The 22,091-nt window shown below is 44.3% G+C and overlaps 1 protein-coding gene across 2 annotated transcripts in view; it reads left to right on the forward strand.

Annotated features, from left to right (window-relative positions):
* Positions 1-22,091, forward strand: part of LOC147689741 (cytosolic phospholipase A2 delta-like) — a 129,641-nt gene that overhangs the window by 42,571 nt on the left and 64,979 nt on the right. For both annotated transcript variants that reach the window (XM_086937221.1, XM_086937220.1), the window contains exons 5-7: positions 2,782-2,822; positions 8,938-8,980; positions 11,258-11,315. In XM_086937221.1, the coding sequence (XP_086793347.1) occupies positions 2,782-2,822; positions 8,938-8,980; positions 11,258-11,315 (142 nt within the window). The remainder of the gene's footprint in view (positions 1-2,781; positions 2,823-8,937; positions 8,981-11,257; positions 11,316-22,091) is intronic.

Genomic DNA, 22,091 nt, shown 5'->3' on the forward strand with positions numbered 1-22,091 from the left:
GAACTGGGGATGTGAATCATGGATGGTGCAGAGATTAATGTCAGGGAACAAACCTGGCAAGATGTAGGGGCGTCCATAGCCCGTAGACAGTCGCAGAAGTTGTTTATAGGGGGACGTAGGCATCGCAAGGCATGGCTAGAATAATGAAGCCTGGGATTAATGAGGCGCGGAGCAGGGGGGTTGGCCCCTGGGCCCGTCTGGTCGCGGACGGGCACAGACGGGCTTAACTTAGGCGCAACTTCGGCGCGAATTCGGCGCTCCCGCTGCGCCCGTCCGCTGCGCCTCCGCCACTCCCCCATGCTAAATAGTTCACTATAGAGGGTGGCTAGTCCAATCACCTTCCCCGTAGCGCTGAGGGCGGAAGTGCCGCTTCCAGGGACTCGCCGCTCTAGCGGCACAAGCCGAGGCGGATCGAGTCCGGGCGGGATAACAACACAGACAATCTCTTAGTCAGATTTTAGTCACACATAAAATACAATTTTAAAAGTGTCAGCTTTAAAATATCCGCATTTCTTAGGAGCGGAGTAGCGTGGCAGCCTGCGCTGCTTCTCAGTCTCTAACTGTGCCCGGTCACGATCACGTGACTTAAGTAACCTATGGGGAGCCACGGGGCGAGGGCGGCTAGTCCAATCACCTTCCCCGTAGCGCTGAGGGCGGAAGTGCCGCTTCCAGGGACTCGCCGCTCTAGCGGCACAAGCCGAGGCGGATCGAGTCCGGGCGGGATAACAACACAGACAATCTCTTAGTCAGATTTTAGTCACACATAAAATAAAATTTTAAAAGTGTCAGCTTTAAAATATCCGCATTTCTTAGGAGCGGAGTAGCGTGGCAGCCTTCAGCCCGGCTTGCTTGAATCCAGTGGCAAAGTGAGCAAGGGACTCTCGTCTGAGCATACCCTGCCACACTTATGGCGGCCAAAAGCGGTACAAAAGGGGGTGGTAATGGACGGAGCATCTGAACCTATCAAACACTCACACCCAGTCAAAAGATCTGGGTTTAATCCATCACCGTTCTTTAGCCCACTCTGCCACCCCAGTTCAGACATGGCTATATGCAAATCAGTCTGAGCCTGTGCCTCATGGGAACAGTCCAGCCCGAACTGCCAAGCCATGCCTTCCCTGGACCAGAAACAAGCTTCCGAGGACCGGTTTCTGGCATTCCAGCCGTCTTCAGCCCGGCTTGCTTGAATCAAGTGGCAAAGTGAGCAAGGGACTCACGTCTGAGCATACCCTGCCACACTTAAGGCTCAGACGTGAGTCCCAGGCTCTCCACACCACTGGAGTCAAGCTATCCAGGCTGATGAAGGCTGATAGCCAGAAACCGGTCCTTGGATGCTTGATTCTGGTCTGGGAAAGACATGGCTTGGTAGTTCGGACTGGACTGTTCCCATGAGGCACAGGGTCGGAGCTGATTTGCATAGAGCCAGTGTCTAACCCAGGGTGGTGTGGAGTGCAAAAAAAGATGGATTTAGGCCCAGATCCTTGTACTGGGGTGAATGTATGACATTGTTCTACATTCTGTCCATCAACTGTGTTTTTTGCAATTTTCACCCCGAGTGTGCTGGGTATGCTAAGACGTGAGTCCCAGGCTCTCCACACCACTGGAGTCAAGCTATCCAGGCTGATGAAGGCTGATAGCCAGAAACCGGTCCTTGGATGCTTGATTCCGGTCTGGGAAAGACATGGCTTGGTAGTTCGGACTGGACTGTTCCCATGAGGCACGGGGTCAGAGCTGATTTGCCTATAGCCAGTGTCTAACCCAGGGTGGTGTGGAGTGCAAAAAAACGATGGATTTAGGCTGAGATCCTTGTACTGGAGTGAATGTATGACATTGTTCTACATTCTGTCCATCAACTGTGTTTTTTGCAATTTTCACCCAGAGTGTGCTGGGTATGCTCAGACGTGAGTCCCAGGCTCTCCACACCACTGGAGTCAAGCTATCCAGGCTGATGAAGGCTGATAGTCAGAAACCGGTCCTTGGATGCTTGATTCCGGTCTGGGAAAGACATGGCTTGGTAGTTCGGACTGGACTGTTCCCATGAGGCACAGGGTCAGAGCTGATTTGCATATAGCCAGTGTCTAACCCAGGGTGGTGTGGAGTGCAAAAAAACGATGGATTTAGGCCCAGATCCTTGTACTGGGATGAATGTATGACATTGTTCTACATTCTGTCCATCAACTGTGTTTTTTGCAATTTTCACCTAGAGTTACAAACTTAGCAGCAAAGAAAGGGGCAGTACTAGCTTCTGGAAGCATACAAAATACCTAATATGGACATACAAGATCTGCAAAATATTAGCCAATAGAAAAACATCATGTAACCAGAATGTCCCCCTTACGTCGTGTTTCTGCCCTACCCATAAGTCAATCAATTACAGCACTTATAGGTCAATCAGTAATGGCAGAACATGTCTGTATGCAGTTAGGCCAGCTAGTGTCTGAGATTGCTTTCAAAGCAAGGACAGAGGGGGGTTTTCTACACGTTGCAGTCCAAAGGGCAGAAACACTTCATGAATAGAGCAGTCTGTGTAAAGGCAACACAAATTGATGACAAATGTAAGATGGAGTCAAAATTAAAGAACCTCAGTAACAGTGCACCCCCCGACTGCTGTACTATAATTACCGCCATAGATTGAACCACAGACTGTAAAGGAAGGCATTGTTGTTCCCCGTTCTGAAACCCAAAAGATGCCCTCTTAAGCCCCGTGTACTCTGTTATTATTCTGCTATAGTATGGAACTGTAAGGTACACCCTAACCACCTGTTTTTATTGTAATTACAGGGAATGGAGGAGCTGGATGTAGAATTCAAAAGTACCAGAATGTGAGTACAGCGAGCAGTATTTCTTTTTATTAAAGTGCTTAATAATGTGGGATTTTAATAAAGATCTTCACTTGGGTAAGTTGGGTAGCCCACCATAATGTCAACATTTCTTAGTTCTAGAATCAATTTGATATAGTATGGTACTAGAATATTGTTACCAAAATATCATTTTACAGAAATATCTTGTCCTAAGTATGGTTTTCAAACATGTCACCCCATTGAAGTTAATTGTAGACAATTTACATCCAGTGGGACAATATTTTGTAAATCATATATGGGATACATTTCTATACACAATTACTAGAAACCTGCAAATCGAGCTGATGAAATAAAAAGCTTCATGTGTCTATTCGCTGCCCTGCCCCTCATCACGTCTCATACAGGGTGAATCATAGTATGCACTGTATCTATTCCTATAGTATTTTGTATGCCAGGTTACACTCTCTCTATCAAAACCCTCAGATTACTGATAGCAAAATGTAACAAGCCGAATCGGATTCCAGTGTGCCATGGAAACCTCAGACCCATTTCAATAGTTGCCCCTTGACAACAAAAGGCGATGAAAAGCAATCCTAAGGGCAGATTTTACACTACACAAATAACATAAGATTTTAAGCGGTGTCTGGGAAATGATAATTATCAAAATAGATGTATTTGGCTTATATAAAAAAAAAACATAAGGTCACATTTAAAAAGCACCGGTTCAGCAACATGTCAGCATTAGGCCAAACATTAGAAGTTGCTGGACTTCATAATCAGATACCATTAAATTGCAATTTGAGAAGGAAAACAAAATCCTGCTATTCAGTGTATAGACCCGCCAGAAAATATGCATAGTTATCTATGTATTTATTTGCAGTGGGCAATTGCCACCCACAGGGAGAGAGACACATCTTCTAAAAGTGCCTAGCCTAATATTTTATTATAAAGAAACGTTTTAGAACTATGGTAGAATGCAGTTTCTGTGTAAATCACAAAAAGCAATAGGCTGGGGTTTTTATTGAAACTAAAAAGGTAAATGTAGTTCTTCGGTATGAATTTGCATACTTCTAAGCTCTGCCTTGGCTTCCGGGGTGAAAGTCATTGATTGAGAAAGGTTTACGTAGACTGTCAGGTGGGATGAACTGAGTATCATAACACTGACTCCAACCCTTTCTCGTCCCAGCCACTAGATTATGCAAACGAAGCAGTCCAAGATATTAACATTTTGTGGTTCCCAGCCTTATAATTAAATGAAGGCTTCCCACTTAGGTGTGAGTAGATATGCAGCCACTACCTCTTCCAAAAACACCTGAAATGTCTGCCAAAGCAGAACAAATGTCTCTGCCAGGAGGGATAAAAGGTGAATGAGTACTGTGACAATGAACAGTTGGATTTAGTGAAATGAAGATTGTCTGTAGGTAATCAACCCCCTTCCTCATCCCAGCCCTTAAACTACGGGGATGTAACAAGCAGTATCAACAGAGTTTGCTCAATACCACTCCTCAGGCCAAAGCACTGATAATCATCTAGGCTTATCAATAAAAACAAGGGAATGACAGAACAGATGTGTCCTACACAGCTTTGACAAATCCCACTATGAATACCTCCCTGATCTGGCGCTTGTAGTAAGAGATGAAGGTATGTGAGGTGAGCCAAGTGGCTGTCCTACAAATATACACATATCCCATTTATATTCCCTCCTGCATTCCTCTTAGGAGTTGCCATTTCCTTTGAAGAAATATTCTTGATAATCTGGGGCAAGGCCATGTGTCATTGCTCATAGCCTCCCACAGTAGTCCGGTGCAACCATCGCTCAAAGGTATAATGGAAGGCTCTCTGTCCTTGTGTGCTGCTCTAATGGGCATAAGCCACATGGCAAATGACTGGAAAGCTGTTGCCTTGGCCAGATACAGGCACACCAACATTTTTTCTCTAAAAGGTAAAGCAACTCCCCATCTACTGAACCAGTGGGTGAAGACAGAAATGGTATAACTATTGACCAATAGGAGCAAAACAATCCGTTGACATCTCTGGAACAAACACCGGCAAGGATGGAGCACCAGGGCATCCTGTAATTCTCTCACATCACCCACTCAGTGAGCCACTGTGATGCAACCCTAAAGCTGGCGAAAGAAAAATCAAGGGGGTTTGGCTTTAAGTGGCTATTTGCCCTAGAGGGTTTTAACTACAAAGGGCAGACCTCATGCTGACATTAGGGATGAACAAGAGGATGAAAAAACTGAAGGAAGTGGGACGCATACGGCTCACCCACAATGATCTCTTCTATGGGTTTCTGTGCCAGTGGTGGCCAGCTGTGCTATAATGTCTACTGAGCCAGTCACAAAGCAAGCCCTTCCTGCATCTGTAATCCTCAGACATTCTCCCAAGAGAGCCCAATAGACCATAATGCTAGCAGCAAGCCAAAAAAGGGTCTGTGACATAACTTGAAAGCTGCAGTCTTTGTTGACCTTTTCAGGGCCAGGACCACATACTCCAAATTACCCCATCTAGTAACCCCAGCCAATTATTCTCCACATTAAGAGCTGGCCTCAAGTTGGACCAGGGACTGGCAGAAAAAAATGAGGCCAACATGCCAGGCATGGAGAATAAGACAGAGAAGCCACCCTGATGCCATCAATTTGCTATACTAGGACATGAAAACATGACACCCTCCTACTCCAATAAGAGATTACAAAATCACTCTTTATTGCTAACGTCTAATCCTGAAGAGGATGCAAGAATTGAGGGGAATGAGAGAAAGAGCAAACAAAAGAATCTTGAACCACTAGAAAGACAGCAAATCTTTTCTCTCAGTTTTAAGGCTTGTGCCGTAGGAGCAGTAACATGACAGAAGCTTATCCCTGTTGGCTAGACCATGATTCTGCCAAGGCTTGCCAAACCTGTGACACATCTGACCAAATCTCTTTTTAATAAGTGAGAAACCACTTGAAAAAAGGTAGAGGGAACTAAGAGGGCTACACATGGTCTAAGAAGGTGTGCCTTGGCAACTGATGCAGCCCTTGACTAGCAGAGTGCCTGTCCTACCAATGACAGCGTTATCCTGGAGGTAAGAGGTGAAGGTCATGAGATTATGGAGGACACCTGACACCTCCTTGTTACTGTGAATTGTGCTAAACTTGGCCACAGACCAGCAGCCCTGAAAGAACTCCACACCTGGGGTATCTCTCCAATTTCTTCTGCTGACGCCCATGGTGATCATTAGAGGGACCAGAGTATACTACTCAGCCCCTTGGGAAAGGCTGAGCATGTTCATCCACTCCTGCAGGGTGGCCGCGAGCCAATGAGCTACTGGAAAGGAACAGTTAAAAACCAAGGAATGAGAGTTCTGTGCTGGTGGGCATATCATAGCGTGGATTCAGATTTATCCTTGTCCAGGGCACCATAAGACGCGCAGCAACTATGCCCCTCTGGACATTTAACCACTGGAGGGACAGAAGAAATCTGATTGTTTGCAAGGCTGGCAGGCAAGAGAGGACCTTGCAGGTTTGCTGCAGAGGGAGGGAGACCCTGCCTTTGACTCTGTCTTTGACTCTGTTAAAAAGTGCTCAAACACTCGAGGCAGTTCCAGGTGAGGTTGACCCCCAACCACGGGTCCACAACAGTCTAAATGTCCACCAATGTGTGTTGTTAAGATGGAGTGTAAACCATCTAATCATCATATTGATATGGGTGAATGTTACATCCTGCAATGGGTAAAAGCCTCACACGAGGTGCTGACCCCTTGGTAACAAAACAGAGACAGAAGCACAGACTGAAGCACAAAATAGTGAATCGTAATATGGCCCATGAATGTGAACTCTAGGAGCCTCTGATGCTGACAGTGGATTAGGGTTTGGGAGTAGGTGTCCCATAGGTTAATGCATGACCAAACCAGTCAAGTACTAGAACATATAGGATAGATTGGATCATTATCATCTTGAAATTGAGACAAGACACCACTACAGTCCTACAGAAGCTGCACTTGGTTTTCCATTGTGTGTGCAAAGCTTCCCAATCTGTTAAAGCCTCAATCATCTCTCATCAGTGAAGGAACTTCTGAGGAGTGAAGTGGTGAGAAGAACACTAAATTTCCCTGCTCAGCAAGAGAAATACCACAGGCCACCTCGAGTGATACCTCCACACTTCTGTGAGTTGGGTCCAAAGGAGCAGGATCCCCAGAACCTGCATCTAAACAGTAAAGAGCCTGTCTTCACAGTCAAAGGACACTACATTCAAATGCTTGGATTGAGTCCTTTCTGCTGCGAAGGAGACATTTATTTTTCAGGTTTGTAGCACGCTCTTCATCTGTGTCCTTGAAATGGAATCATGCTGTGGCAGCCCAGGTGCCAAAGGAGCCCAGGTGCCAAAACATCGGGCCCGATTCACAGAACTAACTTAAGACAAAATCCTAAACTTACTACTTTTGGTATTCACAGAAGTTAGGATTGTGTCTTAAGTTTGTCTTAAGACAGACTTAAGACATAGTTAAGACAGACTTAAGTTAGGATTTTGTCTTAAGTCTGTCTTAAGTCTGTCTTAAGAAAAACTTAAGAATAAATCCTAACTTCTGTGAATACCAAAAGTAGTAAATTTAGGATTTTGTCTTAAGTTAGTTCTGTGAATCGGGCCCATCAAGCCTAAGTTCAAGGCTAAGTATTATCAAAATCCAAATTCTCTTTAAAATAAGCCAGGACATTTTCCAAAGTTCTTGTCAATGTACCTTGCAGATGTATCGCAGTGATCATTCTCTGGCTCTAAACCAGAATCTGGAGAACCATTCCAGTGTTCAGAGGAGGCTCTTGGCCCAAGTTAGCATCTCTCTAGCTACAAATAAAGACCACTGCTTTCTGAACCTTATCCAGCCGTAGAAGGGCATGGTACCAGAATATCGTGCTCTCGTAATATCTCAACAAATCGGCAATGTCGACAAGGTGAGTGTATAGAGGCAAGACAGGTTTACTATACTTAACTGCACATAAATTTACGTTGACCAGATCTATCTTTAGGGTATGTAGATATGAAGTTAAGATTCTAGCAAATCTACATTTACCTGTATATAATGACTTTTTCAATATTTTGGTTGTCGATCTTTTTGCTACATACAATATTATGCCCCAAAAATAATAGAACTCAATATTCTGACGTACAATCTGTTGAAAGACTGAAACTGGAAAAGTGTCCCGTATGGAAAAGGAGTTGATGAAGAGAATGAGGTAGGGGGGCATTTCTTGGTGCATTAACTTTTGGGTCTTCTAGGCACTTGAGCATCATATGAAGCAAGAGAATTATCTGCATAATATTGCCATACATTAAGTCTTACCAGATCTGATGAAATTGAGCAATTGCACACTCTCCACTTTCATAAAGACCTAAAGTAGTGAAGCTCTTGTTGGTAACTGGGGTTAAAGGGCCAGGCATCCGGTGTGCCTCAGTTTCTAAAAGTCAGATCATTGAGGTGAGAATCAGAAAGTCCCAATTCCAAAGCTTAAAGGTGTGTATGGTACCTAAATCCTATGTCCTCTTTTACAGACCAAAGATACCCATACACAAACACCTGGCAGCTTTGTGTGATTTCTCCAATCTACACAGACAGAAAACAGAATTCTGGGAGAGCTGTGCCAATTTTACACTGCTCCCTGGGGAAGGAGTTCTTAAGCTATCCGGCTGTGCGCTCTAGAAGGTGGATGTCTCAAGTTAGGCTTCCACCAACCAATCAATCAGTAGATTTGTAGAGCGCTCCTTGACACCCGTGAGGGTATCCAGGCGCTGGCAGGGTCCAGAGGATTAGCTGAATAGCCAGGTCTTCAGGGACTTTCGGAACTACTTGGTCTCAAAGTTACAGGGCTGGGACCAGCAAGAAGGAAGAGATAACAATTTGTATTTATTGCAATAGTCTGATTGAAGGCACTATTTATTTTTATAACTGCACTATTCTCCTGTTTCTCAGCAGAGCTTATACATATATTTGATTTACAATTCTTATCTAACTGGAATAAATGAATAAATACAACTGGCCACAAGATGTCCCTGCAACACAGCTGTTCACTTTTACCGCCATGAACTAACAAAAAAAATTGTATGATTTTATTTTGGTATGATTCATTTATATTAACCATGTTTGTACAATTTTCAGCCCTGAGTCATCTGAAAAAATCCTAACTAATGGAGTAATAGTGGTAACTATTTGCCCTTTGTGAATATTCTTTTTTTCCTATATGCGTTCTTTCATTTATCATTTCTTTCATCAAACTCTCGATCACTACCTTGCTTCCTATTTTTTTATCTTCCATTCTTCTTCCCTTCCAATTTGTTTGATCTTTTCTACATTCTTTCTAGTATTTTGTTTCTTACTTTGTTCATTTCACCTCCCCTGTCTTACTTTACTTCTTGCCTTCGCCACACTTTCCTTTCTTAATTCCTATTTCTTTATTTCCTTTACTCTTTCCCTAGGGTTGCCACCTAGTGGCTAGCTTTTTACCAACATGACTGATATTTTATGTAATGGCTGCCAAAAAAATAGAAACAGCACATTCAAGTAGAAATTCATTCAAAAGCACATTAGAGCTGTCTTGGCTGTTCCTCAATGAGTATTAAAGCGACCATGTCAGACCTGCCATGTTAGAAAAATAATGCAGATCATTTTGACACACTTACTCAAGAACCAGCTATTGGTCCTTCCAGAATCCCTAACCAGCATTTCCCTCTACTTTCAGTTTGATTTTGTTTTTTCTCACTTTTCTTCCTCCTCTAGTCTTTCTATCATTCTTTCTTTTTTTCCATTTGTGCATATATGTGTGCACGCCCCCTTCCATTCAGATACCTCACCCTTTTGTACATTTCCTTTCTTTTTCTCTCTCCTTTTTTCCTTTCTTACTTTTTTTCTAATATTCTTTACAGCTCTCATGTGCATTGTGTATGGAGAGTGGGAGAGTGCTTTAAGTGTGACAGGGCGTTCCAGGGCTGAGCCCTGGTAAGCAAAAAACACAGACATTGAATAAGGGCTAAATAGGGCCCTCCGTTTCTGTCCTTCCCTAGATAGAGAAGGAAAATATTGTAACTCCTTGCGTCTCAGAAGCGCGAAATGAAATACAATATCACTGACAGTCCCCTCTGTGGCATGGGACGAAGAGACAAAGTGGACCCAGATGCTTACCATTGGTGTCCCAGGGCCAAAGATATTATTTCATTCCACGTGAATAACCAAATTCCATGTAAAATTACCTTGGCAAGTGTTTTATTGCTTGTGACATATATGAAATTAAAAAATCATTAAAGAGCTTGCACACTCATTGAGTTTTCTTAAAATAGGCATTTATTTGCTCGTTTGAAAGGGACAGAGACACCAGAATAAATAACATGATAAGAGGGCAACCCCGCTGATGATTTTTGGATTACCGTTCTGAAGCCGGGTTAGCCCGCGAGCCTCAGGTGCTTCTACACCCCCCCCCCACCCCCAACCGCCCTCCTTTATACATTTTAGAAATTTACGAAATTGTCAAGCACATTGTGCTTGCCAGATAATTTTTATTACAGTATTTGATAAGTTTTCTGTTCCTCTATATCTTCATCTTCTCCCTCTTTATTTCTCTCTCTTTCTCTCCTTTTTCCTTCCTTACTTTATATAAAATTCCAAAAATGCTATCGTAATATGGTACTCATTTTAACACCTATAGTATAAAGTTTTTCATCGTGTGTTTTTTTCATATATAATTGTTATTTTTCCTTTTTATTTTTTTCTCTAATCTTCTATGTTGATATTGTACCTGGCCTCAAATTCATTTTAATAAAGCTTCTTAAACATAAAAGAAATTGTCAAGCACAGGGTTCACATGTTTTAGGCACCTTAAGTGAGATAGAAAGAGCTGGTGCAGAAGTTTCTTGGATGCACTTAATAAGCCACGCCCCTTTTAGCGCCCGCCCTTTTCATATTGCTTAAAAAGGGTATAGTTAGCAGGGCCCAAGGTCAGCATATGAGTCTTCCAGTGCATAACGCTCCAATGGACATTAAAACCCAAGACGTCATCAAACAAAAGCATCTTCTTCACTTCATCCCCTGCAGCTGATGTTTGAGATGCTGAATTGGGTGGAGAGCTGAGTGTAGTTTTCTTTTCACCGGCTGCCCCTCATGAGACATTCCTCTGTGCTTGATAGCTCTGTCAGTTCTGCCAGCAGAGAAACATGAGCCCTGTGTGCTCGGTGACCCCTCCGAGAAAGCTGTAGTTATCTTAGCCATGATGACATTAAATGGCGTCCCGTCGCCTCACGTTGGCTGCCACCTCGCCCTGCGGTTCAGACAGGAAACTAGAGCGCGCGAGCCCCTTGGGAGCAGCCGGTCGAGTCAACCGGGGTGAGGGTGGGGAGGGGGCTGACAGCAGGAAGCTGTGCGCGGCCCGCGATAGCGAATGCACAGGAAGCAAAACAAACACTTAACTGTCCTCTTTGCTCACTTTTAGGCCCGAGAAGTTTCCTGTTTAGAAGTCGAAGTTGACACGAATCCGGAGAATGTCAAAGGTGGGGACTGTCTATATGTGTCGAATGTACTATTTTTGAACACTGCCTTGTTAAGTAAACCTGTAGGGTGACCCTACTTGCTATCCACAGCTTCCATGAACCACAATATTCTATTTATCAACTGGACTATGCATGGCTGCCACTGCCAGGCGGCCCCAGGTTGCATGTCCCATCTAGAGCTAGTACCAACCTTAAATTTTGCCAACGCCATTTTGTCTGCCAGGATTTTGATGACCATGCAAATAACAGCAAATGAAGAAACGTTAAGGTCCAGAATGCAAAGTTCTGTTGGTTAAGGAACAAGGAGTGACTGAGTGTGTACCACATGACATGCATTCACTTGGCAGTTCAAACAATGTCACCGAATAGTTCTTATGAGATCAAGATGGATATGGATTGTAATACTTTTCACTTTTGCATCCCAGTTATTGTGCACCCGCAGTGCATAAACATTTTGTATTAAATTATAAGAACACCACAGGTATGTGTTTCTGCCATGTGCATCTCTGCTTCCTCCGACATATTGTAGAACTTTAATTAGAGACTAATTGGTTTGAACTCCTTTCTACAAAATAATTTTATATGTTTCTTGTGTAAAACCACAATCTTATAAGAAGACACTGGGCTATGTTCTCTAGGGCTTTCTAGGAGCTTGCTTGTATATCTTCTTGGCTGATTAGTGTCCTAGGTGACTTTGCCATAGACAGTTTACAGAAATACCGAATGATGGGCCATTAAGAATTCTGGCAACGACTTTTTTGCTGGTCACCTAGTGTTTCTGCAAGAATCAAATATAAAATTATGAATTGTAGAATTATCGATATAAATATAAAATGTTCTGCTGCAAGAGCCATGAATGTGAGCAGAGAGGTTGCTTATATGGCACAAAGTTCTGTCCAGTGGAATCATAGCCAGAAGCCAACTGTCCTATGTAGCAAAATTGTTGTCTTCTTTTTATGCAGCCATAGTCAAAGAATTTTGCCCCAATCTTGAATGGTATTAAGTCTTTCCTCTGAAAAGAGTGCTGGTGAGGAGAATATGGCCACATACGGTTATGGAGAGATATCTCCTGTGAGAGATGTCTCCTGTCCCAAGCAGTTCCAGTCTGTCTGGGTCAAGTGCAGTCTGAAGTGTTTTTTTTCCAGAGTAGAACCAAGTGGGAATATTCAAGGGCACCCTATATTTTAATTTTAATCTTGCCAGCAGATTTACATGCCACTTGCACTGCCAGTACGTCACTTTGTGTGACGCACTCCCAGCGCATTTCTTTGCCCCATATTTACAAGGACAGGAAAAGCCACCCTGCGTGGCTTTTCCTGTCCTTGTAAATATGGCCCCTTTACGCGCAGCACTTTGCGTGAAAGGGGCGTTCCATGGGTGTTGCTGTGGGTGTTCCCACGCATGGGTGTTGCTGTGGGTGTTCCCACGCAACACCCATAAAACCAGACACATTTCCAGATTTACGCAAAATTGTAAACCTGGAAATGCGTCAGTATGCTACGCCACCCTAGGGGTGGCGTAGCCAGGCACTACGAGGAGAAATGTTTTAATTTCTCCTTGTTCTTTCCTCTTTCAATGCGTGCTGCATTCTACAGCATGCATTGAATGAGGAAAATACCTGTAGTGACTGTTTTTGTGCAGGAAGGTACTCCTTCCTGCACAAAACAATCTCCCCATGGCGCAGGCATCCTTGTATCATGGGACAAGAGTTCCTGCGCCGGCGTATGGCAGCTGTTTGTGCACCAGTGCAGGGTAGAGCACAGGAATGCGACATATCACTGTAGACATGTCACATTCCTGTGCGCTGAAAGTGTCGAAGCGTGGCGCAGGCCAAGGGCTTGCGGTGCCATGCTGCAGCACTTTCTTGTAGATCGGCCCCTGAGTGTCAATTCATCCAATAAGTATTTCTTAAGTGTTCTGATTTATACTGTAGGCACGGTCTAGATAAACATCACCACTCGGAAGTAGATGGCATCTTTAGCATAGACGCAAGCTTGTGCGCACAAGACTTAAAGACTATGAGCCAGATGTACAAAAAAAGTCAGTTTGTGCTTTCCTAATTGTGAAGTTTTGCGATTTGCAATTAGGAAATCACAAACAGTCATTCCCAAGTGGGTCGCAAATGGACCTGCCTCGTCAATATTCATAAGGCAGGTCACAATATGCAACCCATTGGAAATGGCTACAGTCACAGGGATGGTGGCCTGCTGGGGTCAGCAGACCACCATGTCTGTGATTGCTTTTTAAATAAAGCAATTTTTTAAAACAATGCAGCCCCCTTTCAACAAAGGAAAACGGGCTGCATTACAAAAATAAAAACAAAAATTATTCTTTTCATTTTTTAAGAGTAGACCGCTGCTGCTCTGGAAAAATGTTTGTACTGCCATTCACAAAGGAGAAAGGGTCCCTTGGGGACCCCTTTACATTTGCGGGCAGTAACCACCAACTTGAAGTAGGTGGTAAAATGCGAATGTTTTGCGACCCCATTTTAGTTGCAAAACATTCTTAAATACCCCATTGATTCGTATTAGGAATGGACGCCTTAAACATGCTCCTTTCTAACACCGAATCTCAAACCCTATTTGCACTTCAGTAATCGGTTACCAAATCGCAAATAGGTGTTGGTACATCAGAATTGGGCAGTTTGCGAGCAGTAGAAAACTTCTTACATCTAGCCCTATAAGACTAATTCTTATGAGCGTGCCAGCAGTCATGTTCATTATCTTTCAGGATGTGGAGTCCCAGGTAGGTTTTGACTGCGCTGGAGATAGAGGGCTCTACCCCACTCCAGTAAATAACTACCTGGGGGTGTCCTCCACCTGGATATTGGTATTGTAAATGAGAATTTTGATATTTGGGGTAGATTCACAAAACCTTTTGATAAATGGTGTGGTTTTCATGGTGGAAGGTTATGAGAAGGATACCCTGTTGAATTATTTGTATGCTGCTATGGCCCCCACTATTGTTCATTCAAAATGAAGTGTAATAGACACCAGGGGCTGTATAATGCATGGGCACATTTTCCTTGCTTGCACCAGGCGCAACTTTTAATAGTTGCACCGATTGCAAACAAGGATAATGCGCCGTATTAGGATGAATGCGCTGCCGCCAGGGTTTTTTCCGAACTTCCGCTGCCCTGGGGCAGCGCATACATGTGAAAAACAGAGTGGTTGCTGTAAAGCCGCTCCATGTGTCACAACACGCTTGCACTTTTAAGGGGGGATTAGAGATCCCCTTGCAGGCAGTTTTAGTGAGTGATTGCACCAGTCTGCAAGGGGATGTGTGGGGGATCCATGGAACCCCTTTTCCCCCCTCCAGAGGATTGCAATTGGGGGGCACAGCGAAAGTGTGCCACCTTTTAAAGGTGGCATGCTGTTGTTGCACCTCCTGACAGCTTCTTTGCCTCTGTGTCCTCATTTCCCTGGGGCCACGCTCCTATGCAAATGAGGGAATGCCCTATGATGATAGCGCGTGTGCTTTATGTGTGCCACCGCTATTAGTATTACAGAAGGGGAAGCACATGTGTCTGTGGCCCCTTCTTTAATACCAAAGTGCCCTGGGGTCATGTTAAGGGGCCGCAAACCCCCGTTGCACTTCTGTAATATGAGAGGTGTTGCCTCGCTAATTTTAGCACTCGTGTTGAAACTTTCTAATGTGATTTCACTCTGTAAGAAATCATTACTCTTGGAAATGATTGTAAGTGGTCCAGAAGATAAAATGAAGACACAGTTTCTATAAAGTCACAAATACATTTCTCATTGATGTGAGAAAAAAGTCTGACATGTTGATTGAAACATATATTTCGAATAGCAGAAGCCCTCGCGTTCAACTGCAGTTCCACCATACAGTTCTGATGAACAGCTAGTATCCTAGCATTGTATGTTTACGAGAAATGTAGGACACACCTGAACACCATGTTGCTGGATAGGGTGGACTTTTGTAAATTTACAAAATATGGGGTTCAGTTTTGAAACAGAAATTATGGTTAGGGCTGCAGAAACCTAATGCTCGGAAACATTTTCCATGAATTCCCAAATATTTCATTATTCGTGTAAGAAGAATTGTCTGGTGAGCTGAGTGAAATGCGTGTTCTTTGTTTAAACTTTTACTTGGCATTGTAGGGTGTCAAGAGGATAGAAAATGTATTCCTCCTTTATCCCAAGATGGGGCCAGCAAGGGCATCAGGCAATTTGTGGTCATGGCGGGCACTATAATGGAGCTCTAAACTTGCAAAAGTGAAACAACATAGATTTCATACCCCTGTTCACCCAACATTCCCCCTCAAACTCTGTGAACCCCAACTTGCAGAATAAAGTACAGAGTAGAGTACATTGATCCACTTCCAGAGTGCTGTTCATGTCTACTCAGCCAGTCTTCAGATGTACCAATCCCACCTCCCTCATCAGGGACTTGTGTATAGGGCATTATGGCGCTGATTTTCGCTTCCTCCCTACAGGAAAAGCCACAGGGCTCTCCATCACAGCAGAAGAGTTAAATTGGGCAGGCCCTACAGAGTTGTTGGTAAAGCAGTTTCCATTTTAGTTCAAACAGATGGGTGAACTTCATATTGCTCATTAGCCGCTCTGTGGTCAGTAGAGTCCATAGTTTATGGTAGCTCTGCGTGGATGGTGGGCACTCCACCAATTGTGTGCTTTGCAGCTCTGAAGCATTGGAGGCTTAAGTGCCAATCCTGCATTCAGGGTGATGAGTTTGAGGCCTAAGAGTATTACCTCCAGTGTGGAAAGGATCAAGTGTTTCAAGACCTTACGTAGAAATTTGGAGACCTCCTCTCAAAAGGAGCGAACAACTGGGCAGGTCCTCCAAATATGAAGAGCATCCCGCAGGGCGTCCGAGCCCCTCCAATATTGGGGAGAAGTGAGTGGTATATGTGCTGTAGTTTGTGTGGTGTGTAGTGGCAACCGTACCAAACCTTGCATTGAATTTCTCTCCTCAAGTGGACATGGATGACTTGTGCATATCCCTGCTTAATCTGCCCCACAGTTTAGACATGCCCCACATACCTAGAGATTGCTCCAATCCTTGGGTGTGTCTCCTGGTATGTATTGTTTTACTGCCCTATAAGGAGTTTGTATGACGCAGAGATTGAACCTTGGGAGCCTAAAAGCTTGGGAAAGACCGATTAAAAATTTGTTTTGGCTCTAATGGCTATAACATGGATGGAGGATGTGTTACCTAGTGACGGATCTGGGCATATTGGAGCCTCTCAGACTCTGGGAGCTCCAACATGGTTTTGCACCGGAATAAAGATTTAGGGATATAAGTTTTGTACATACCTGAAATCAGGCAGCCTCACTCCCGCCAGTTGTGAAAGGCTTGACCTTCCAGGGCAGGAGTGAAGGAGGCATTGTAATGAATGGGAGTATAGGGGGATGAGCATTGTACATATCCATTCTATTCAACATATGTATCCCAAGTCTTGAGAATTGTGGATACGGGGTGCTGAGATATGCATTGGGTGACCTACTGCATCTTTTATTGTGGATACGGGGTGCTGAGATATGCATTGGGTGACCTACTGCATCTTTTCAACCAAACTAGGTCCTAAATGGGCCTTCGCACTATTGTGTGGTCCATTCCCCGCCAGTTTTTTTTTCAAGTCCAGCAGAGTCTATTCCAACAAAGCAAACAGCTAGGTCGCTGCAGAGTGCAGCAAACTCGGGGCTCCAAGAGCCCCAAGTCTCTGGCTGTATCATCAAATTCTGCAAGAGTCCGGCGGCTTTGCCCTTCCAAATAAATGACATTAAGCAACCCTGGATGCACCTCGGGTATACGGGGTCGAGCCAGATCGGCAGGGTTTGTAAAAGGTATAGTAGGCATGGGAGGATACCACATTTATCCTGCCCAACCACAAAAACATGAAGTTTTTCCAAGCTTGCATGTCTGTTGCTATAGGTGCCATCTAAGGAGGGTGATTTGCATTGAGAGATGTCCTACGGATCTCGTTAAGAGAATTCCCAGGTATTTAATAGAGGATTTGGTCCAGTGAAATGGAAGTTGCAGTGTCAATTCTGCCTATTCATCCCTGTCCAGTGCCAGGTTGAGGATCTCCGGTTTCGCCATATAATTCTTGTAGCCGGTGAGTTTCTCATGTGCTTGAAGTAAATTTACCATTTTTGGCAACAAGCTTCTTGGGGAACCTAATGTCAGAAGGATGTTGTCGGCATAAAGCGAGATTTAAAATTCTCGTGGGCCAAACTTTATTCCTGTCATGTCCTAAGATTGTCAGGCAGGCTAAGGGTCAATGAAAAGGGCAAATAATAGGTGAGTGGGGTCAGCCCTGCTTCATACATACGCTTGGAGAGCGTAAAAGGCGATAAGTGGCATCCATTGAGAGTGAGCCTTGCCATAGGATTGGCAAAATTCACAAAGATCATCTTCATAAAATTGGGGCCCAAGATTTGGCAAAAGGAAGGCCCAGTCTACTCTGTCAAAGGCCTTCTCTGCGTCCGGTGACAGAAATGTTGCAGAGATTTGTTTAAGAGAGGCTTTTTCTATTAGTTGGATAGACGATCTAAGATTACCTTCCGTTTGCTGTCCCTGAATGAACCCGCTCTGGTCCGGGTGCACCAGACTGGGAAGAACATAATTGAGGCGGTAAGCTAACATTTTTGGAAAGAGCTTCGTTTCTATGTTGAGGAGAGCTATAGGGTGGTTAACACACATCAAGATGGCCCTTTACTGGGTTTGGTAGGGCCGATACCATTGACTCCCTCATAGACTGCATGGTCGCTTCTGACTGCACAGTCGGAGTGAGGCAGCCACTGCCGTGTCATTCCCAAATCGATCAGAATGGGTGCATGATCAGAGATGGCTTCAGGTCCTATCTCCACCAAGAAGAGCAGTCCAATAAGCAAGTTTTTCAGGAGTATGTAATTTATTTGGGGATGTGTCTGGTGGACATGGGGGTAGAAGGTAAAGTAAGACTCCATCCTGTGTTTCTCTCCAGTCATCTTGGAGACCTAGGTCATCTGAGGTTTTCTTAAGGCACTTTGAAAAGGCCCCTGTTTGTGTCCCATCGCCTCACTCTCTATCCCTGTGGAGGCCCCAAACCATATTGAACATCCCAGCGGTCCCGCCCAAAATGGCAGGAATAAGGAGTCCTGAGCTGTATTGGGCGCACTAGTAATAGCATGTCCCTCTAGTGTGCCCACCAGCACCATGGATCTGCTGTCTCTGTCTGTCTTAGTCTGGGAGACCATCAGGGGTAAGTTGCACTGTATATAAATGGCTATACCTAGTTGTTTAGGCGGTGCAGAAGAGTGATAGACCACTGGGTATGCAGTGTGTTTAAACGTCCCCGGTCACCCCGGCGAAGGTGGGTCCCATGGAGGCAAATAATATCCAGGTTATAGTGTTGAAGGGTTTGCCAGATGGCATCCGCTTATTAGGTGAATTCAACCTCTGTACATTAAGTCAGATTACTTCAAAACCATGATAATGGGGATGAAAGTAGTTTAGGTAAACTGAATCTCTGAGTCTAACTGCCAGAAAATGGTGCACACTGCAAAATTCCCTCTCTCCCTGCATTCTCCAAAATTGAATAATAAATATGAATTAAACTGAATATCATTAATCTGAAACAGTATCACAACTAAGAGAAAGGAGTAAACCTCCTCCAAAGATTGACAGAAAGGGGCACTATGTGCCCTCAAAAACCCTTCGGCCGTGTGGAAGAGTGCATCACCAGGCATGCTCCCAGGTCTGGGATATTCCTGATTCTGCATTTCCTGCTGTCGAGGACTCCAGCACGTTGTTCAGAGGGAGCCCCACTAGGGCTACGGCCTTCCGAGTGTAAGACTGGTCTCCAGATTTAAAGAAGAGATCAAAAGGATGTGTCCACCTGTAGCGAATACCTTCTTCCCAGAGCTTCCGTGTAACTGGGCAAAACGTGGTACGTCATTGGAGAGTGATTTGTGAGATGTCTTGGTATACTACACAGGAGTGTTCTTGAAAGCTCACTTCACCTGCTTTCCTAGAGTAAAATGTCGTCTTTTTCAAAGAAGTCGTGAAACTTGATGAAGACATCTCTAGGTCTCTCTTGCTGGGACGACCTTTTCAGTCCCACTTGGTGGACTCCAACAAACTGAACTTCAGGATGTTTGTCACTCACCACGGTTGAAAGCATAATAAATGACAAAGGCCTCCAGGTTGGCATTATCGACCTCCTCGTTGAGTCCTTATAGCCATAGGTTCTCTCTTTTCAATAAATATTAGACATCTTCCACCTGTTAAAAACATGCATACATTTCTCCTTCTATGCTTCGCATCTAGCCATAACATCATTCTGGGCTAGTGATATCAACTCAACTTGCTTTTCTGTGTCCAGAAACCGCTGGCCCACTCGTCTACTACGTTTGTGTGCAGTTCTGCTATCTTCTTGGTTAAGTCTAAGCCAAAGCTTAGCCAGGCCTGTGGTGAAGTCATGTCTGAGCTTGTCTCGAGCTTATGTTTTGATAGCTATGTGAGTCTCCCCCAAGTCTGTTTTAGTAAGTGCCATTGCGGTTACAGATACCTTGGATCCTGCTATGGATGTGTCTAGATATGCAAGAAGGAACCCTCAAGAGGGGTTTTTTTTTGTAGGGGGTTTTGGAGCCCCCCCTTCTTTTGTGACTAGTCAATTCTCTACTTCGTGGGTTTTGTAGTGGTCACACGGGTCAGCAATTGCAAGTGGGTATCCAGCAACAGCTGGTCCCCCTCCTATCATCGATACGCGATCAGGGTTCCCTCCATCTCCTGCTGGTTGCATCATCGATGTTTCCTAGTTTCACAGCCTGCTTCCTACATGGCAGCTACTGCTGCGCAGCTCACAGACCTCACCTCTTCTCAGGCCTTAGATCCTGCCGCAACGTCTCTCCTGGCCTCAGAGCCAGCACTCCTCTTCTGTCACCAGGCCCACTGTGTCACCGGGCCACTCAGCGGTTTCTCACAGGCCTTTCCTCTAAGTTCTGCGGCCTGACTCATTCTTGGCCGCCCGACACAGCAGGAACTCTACTTGGGCCCATACAGTGTCAGGATCTCTGTTGCCGTCCCTGTGGCTACCCCTGAATCAAAGTTGGCGCTCTAGGAGTGGATGGAAACCAGCGTTTGGGTTGGGCCTGTGGAAGTGATAGTGGGATGCGTCCTACTGCTCCGCGATATTGGCCTCGGCCAGTGAAATTTATTTTTAACCGCGGCAGCGGTCAGACAGTTGGATCCGCGGTGTTCTACTGCAGCTTCAACAGACGTTTAAATGAACCTCCGGACTGCTAACATTCTATATTCATTGCAATAGGGTATTCAGGATAGTTATGTTACTGGAACGGGATCTGTTAAATTCAAAGCATTTCCTATGAAATAGACTGACGTAAGCGAGCATTGAGCGAGTAATGAAGATATGAAATTAATGATTTGTGAGGGGAAGTATCGGTTTTAGTCGTTATTCAAAATAAATTATTATAGGACATAAAAGAGTTAATGAGAGAGATCCCAAGGTCCAGCATCTCCTCTTCACATCTGTTTCCTCAAACTATCCATACTCTCTGTCACTTAATACCTCCTTAATTTGAAAAACGTGACATTTTGATAAATATAGATGTTATTAATTTTCCATTCAAATGTATGGAAGTAGATTTTTAGAGGTTCATAAAGCTAATTGCCGACGGATCTAAAATTAAAGTAAATACATTTGCAGTGGTATGGGATTTGAGACCCTCAGAATAACTTGCTATTAGGACATTTCTTTTTTCTTTTCATTTCTCCCTCTTCCTTTGGTCAGTAGCTGCATGTATTTACACTGGCTTCAACGTCATTTTTTATTGGAAGTCAGATGTAAGGAATAGAATCAACACATTAGAAAATGTATATTTTAGGTCAATAAAAAAGTGTTACTGTATATTGTATAAATGGCTGCATTCAAAGGCAAATAATTTAAAAAAAGTTACATTATAAACCAGACAAAACAATGAGGCAACTAAACCAGTGAAAACACACTTTTACAGACTGGGCTTGCTTTGAAATGGAAGGAAGGTTTTTGGGGACTCGTTTCTTTAAGGAACTTTAGAAGCAGAGATTAGAACCGTTATCATGGACATATTTAGCCTTCTGACCTGGAAAGTCTATGATTGTAAAGCTGTCTTCTCCAGCAAAAGGCCTCCCATTGCAGGCGCATTCTGTTAACATAGGTTGTTACTCTAATTCTGTATTGTGGTCTTCACAGGTAGTTGTCACGGGGTGGGGTATAGTGAGATGTGAGTTGGTATTGTACTGGGATTTGCCTCATGCTCTTGCTATGAATCCCCTGGGCAGATATCAACCAAATCAAAATACAAAATGTTGGTACTGTGCAACTGTCTGTCTTACAATGTTAATTAATGTATGCCTAGGTGTGAAATTCCGCTCCGTTCGTGGAGTTTTTTCCCCTCTGCATAGCGTAGCAGAGTTTTTTCCTCGCATGCGCTCGCCAAGGCGAGTGAGGAAAATCTTACTCCAGACCAATTCCCAGTGAGATTTCTCAATGCGAGCTGTCACAGGCGGTTCAGATAGCCACTACCGCTCGCGTTGAGAAAACTTCAGTTCGCATTGAGGAAGCTGCTACTTGAGTAGAACATCTACTCTAGCGGCAGAAAGAAGCAGCGCCCTCTTGCGCTGCTCGTAGTGCCATTCGCGCTGATCTCCCAGTGCAGGACAAACGCCCGGCGCTGAAAATCAGCACGATTTGTGCGAACTAACGCACTCTGCCGCTTGCAAAACTCCATGTGGCAGAGTTTTTTGGTCACT

This window comes from Lissotriton vulgaris, chromosome 9 (genome assembly GCF_964263255.1).
Source record: "Lissotriton vulgaris chromosome 9, aLisVul1.2, whole genome shotgun sequence".
Taxonomy (NCBI): domain Eukaryota; kingdom Metazoa; phylum Chordata; class Amphibia; order Caudata; family Salamandridae; genus Lissotriton; species Lissotriton vulgaris.